The sequence below is a fragment of the Myodes glareolus genome, chromosome 3, assembly GCF_982192425.1.
Source record: "Myodes glareolus chromosome 3, mMyoGla1.1, whole genome shotgun sequence".
Lineage (NCBI taxonomy): Eukaryota > Metazoa > Chordata > Mammalia > Rodentia > Cricetidae > Myodes > Myodes glareolus.
This window is the reverse complement of record NC_142028.1, coordinates 27,229,495-27,231,925: the sequence shown is the minus strand read 5'-3', so window position 1 is coordinate 27,231,925 and position 2,431 is coordinate 27,229,495. Positions and strand designations below refer to the sequence as shown.

Sequence of the window (2,431 nt, the reverse complement as noted above, 5' to 3'; positions counted from 1 at the left end):
GCAGCTGGAGAAGCCGACCAATCACAGAGTCGGAGGCGGGGCAAGCGGGCGGGGGCGTGACCGCAGGGTCTGCGCTTTCTCCGGTCCCTCCATGGTGCGCTGTCCCCGGAATGGCGCCTCGTATATCCCTCCGGGAGGCCCCGAACCTCAAATTCCTGCCGTCTAAACTGCTAGAGTATACTGTCTCAGCAAAACCGCGTGGCGAGGCGCAAGGGAACCTTGTCGCAGCGCCGAGTCCTCATCCTCCACCTCCCTCACAGTGGAGGACGCCCAGGGAAACAGGAGCGGGTTTATTTGCAAGGAGTTTCGGGTTGGAGGTGTCCTACCCTGCGACAAAAAACGTGCCGCAGCCCTAGAAACGTCCCGTGGCTAAACCGGAAGTGTCTGAGCTGGGCGTGCAGGCTAGGCCGGAATTTGGAGGGCGGAGCTTGTGGCTAGGGCGGTGCGAACCAAGGGGCGTCCTCTCCCAAAGCTAGCTGGGTAAGGCCCAAGATGGCGTCTCTTACTGACAGTCGCATGTGAGCTCCGGCTGAGACTGTCCTTTGCCTGGTCTTTGAAATCTACACCTGGTCCCCATTTTTCTGGCTGGTGCGAGGCCCTGTCGAGGTAGACGGGCGCTAGAGTAATGGCAGGGAGTCTTCCTTGGCTGGCAAATAGGAGCCTGTGGGGCTGGATGCCCTTGGCGTGCAGAAGCTTCTCTCTGGGTAAGTGGCTAACGTACAGAGAAGACAGACCACCCGCGAACTGCTTGTTGGTAGACTGTGGAGATTCTTTCTTTCTCCCTTGCTTTCCTAGGTGTACCACTGTTGACCCGTGTGAGGCTTACGCTGCCGCCCCCGAGAGTGGTTGATCGCTGGAACGAGAAGAGGGCTCTGTTTGGTGTCTACGACAACATCGGGATCCTGGGTAGGATTTGATTTCTAATTTCAGAAGGACTGTTAGGCTCTATTGACTCCTTTGTTTCTATTTGCTTGGAGAATAGTAGTGTGCTCAGGGCAGGATTGGTGACACAAGCTGGGGACTAAGGTAGACAAGACCAGTCTTAAGTTACTGTGGTGATCAGACGGACTAACACAGTTGTGCGTTGTTCTGTGTGCCCAGAGCTGGATGGTAGTGTCAGTATTTGAATCCCAAGCATTCTGGCGTGCTTGCTACCTTGTTTTACTGTACGTGTGCCAAGTGTTATTCAAGTAAGGCCCGCAGGTACAGGGTGTCAGGCTCCCTAAGAACTGGCCTTGCACACAGTTGTGAACCTCTAGATGTGAGTGCTGGGTCTCCGGCTCTTAGCAGGAACAAGTGTTCTTACCGCAGAGCCATCTCTTCAGCCCCGAAGACTTCTTAGTAGCATTATGGGTGTGTCTGGTCTGTAAGCTCTGCTCAGGGAGCTGCAGCCGTGGGGTGGAGGCTTAGCTGGCCTAGGCTGCCTTCCCTTCTCTGCAAACTAACGTTCTCTCGCATTACAGGGAACTTCGAAAAGCACCCGAAGGAACTGATCAAGGGCCCTGTATGGCTTCGAGGCTGGAGAGGAAATGAATTGCAGCGCTGTATCCGAAAGAAGAAAATGGTTGGAAGCAGAATGTTCGCCGAGGACCTGCACAACCTTAACAAACGGATCCGCTATCTCTACAAACACTTTAACCGGCATGGGAAGTACCGCTAGAACGGAGAACTGGGGACTTGGGAAGAGACGTGCTTGTCACCCTGGAGAAGGGGAACAGGACCTGTCCCTGAGAGGAAACTCAGTGTGCTCTCTGTGATAAAATGGGCCTTCTTTGGGATGGGCTATGCACACTGTATGTTCTCAGTGCTACTTTTGCTCACTCCTGCAGACTGGAGTTTCTCATCCCTGAGTCGTAGGCTCTGCTGTTAAGACCTTACTTATTTACAACCCAATCTTACTTTCGGTCTTAGAAGTACGACAATTAGAATCATTTATTGTTGGCTCTTTCTGACAGTGGCCCTTCATGTTTGTTTGTTTGTTTTAATGTAAGCATAGAGACAAAACCCAGGAATGTTCCCATTCTAGGGAAATGCTCTGCCACTGAGCTACCCAGCCCCTTGGAAGTGTAATGATGCTGTTGTTTCTAAAAAGTGTGACACATCAAAATGAAGTGGGAAAGTGAAATTACACTTGTACTGCTCACCAAAATAAATTAGGTTAACTTCTCTGAGCAGAGAAGTATTTCAGAGGATGACCTTGAACCATATCCAGTTTTGTTTGTTTTTTCTAGTTTTTTCCTAGACAGGTCTTCTCTGTGTTGCCCTGACTGTCCTGAACTTGCTCTATATACCAGGCTGGCCTCAAACTCACAGAGATCCGCCTGCCTCTGTCTCCCGAGTGCTGGGATTAAAGGCGTGTGCCACCAGTGCCTGGTGAACCACATCCAGTTTTATGGAGTGTTAAAGATCACACTAGGCTTTCCTATGTGCT

General features: G+C 51.6%; 1 protein-coding gene across 1 annotated transcript; it reads left to right on the top strand.

Moving 5' to 3' along the window:
* Positions 1-399: 399 nt before the first annotated feature.
* Mrpl51 (mitochondrial ribosomal protein L51) lies at positions 400-2,207 on the top strand. Its single transcript, XM_048444133.3, has 3 exons — positions 400-704; positions 796-906; positions 1,464-2,207. Exons 1-3 carry the CDS (start codon positions 626-628, stop codon positions 1,658-1,660), a joined length of 387 nt encoding a protein of 128 aa, XP_048300090.3. The 5' UTR covers positions 400-625; the 3' UTR covers positions 1,661-2,207.
* Positions 2,208-2,431: the final 224 nt, after the last annotated feature.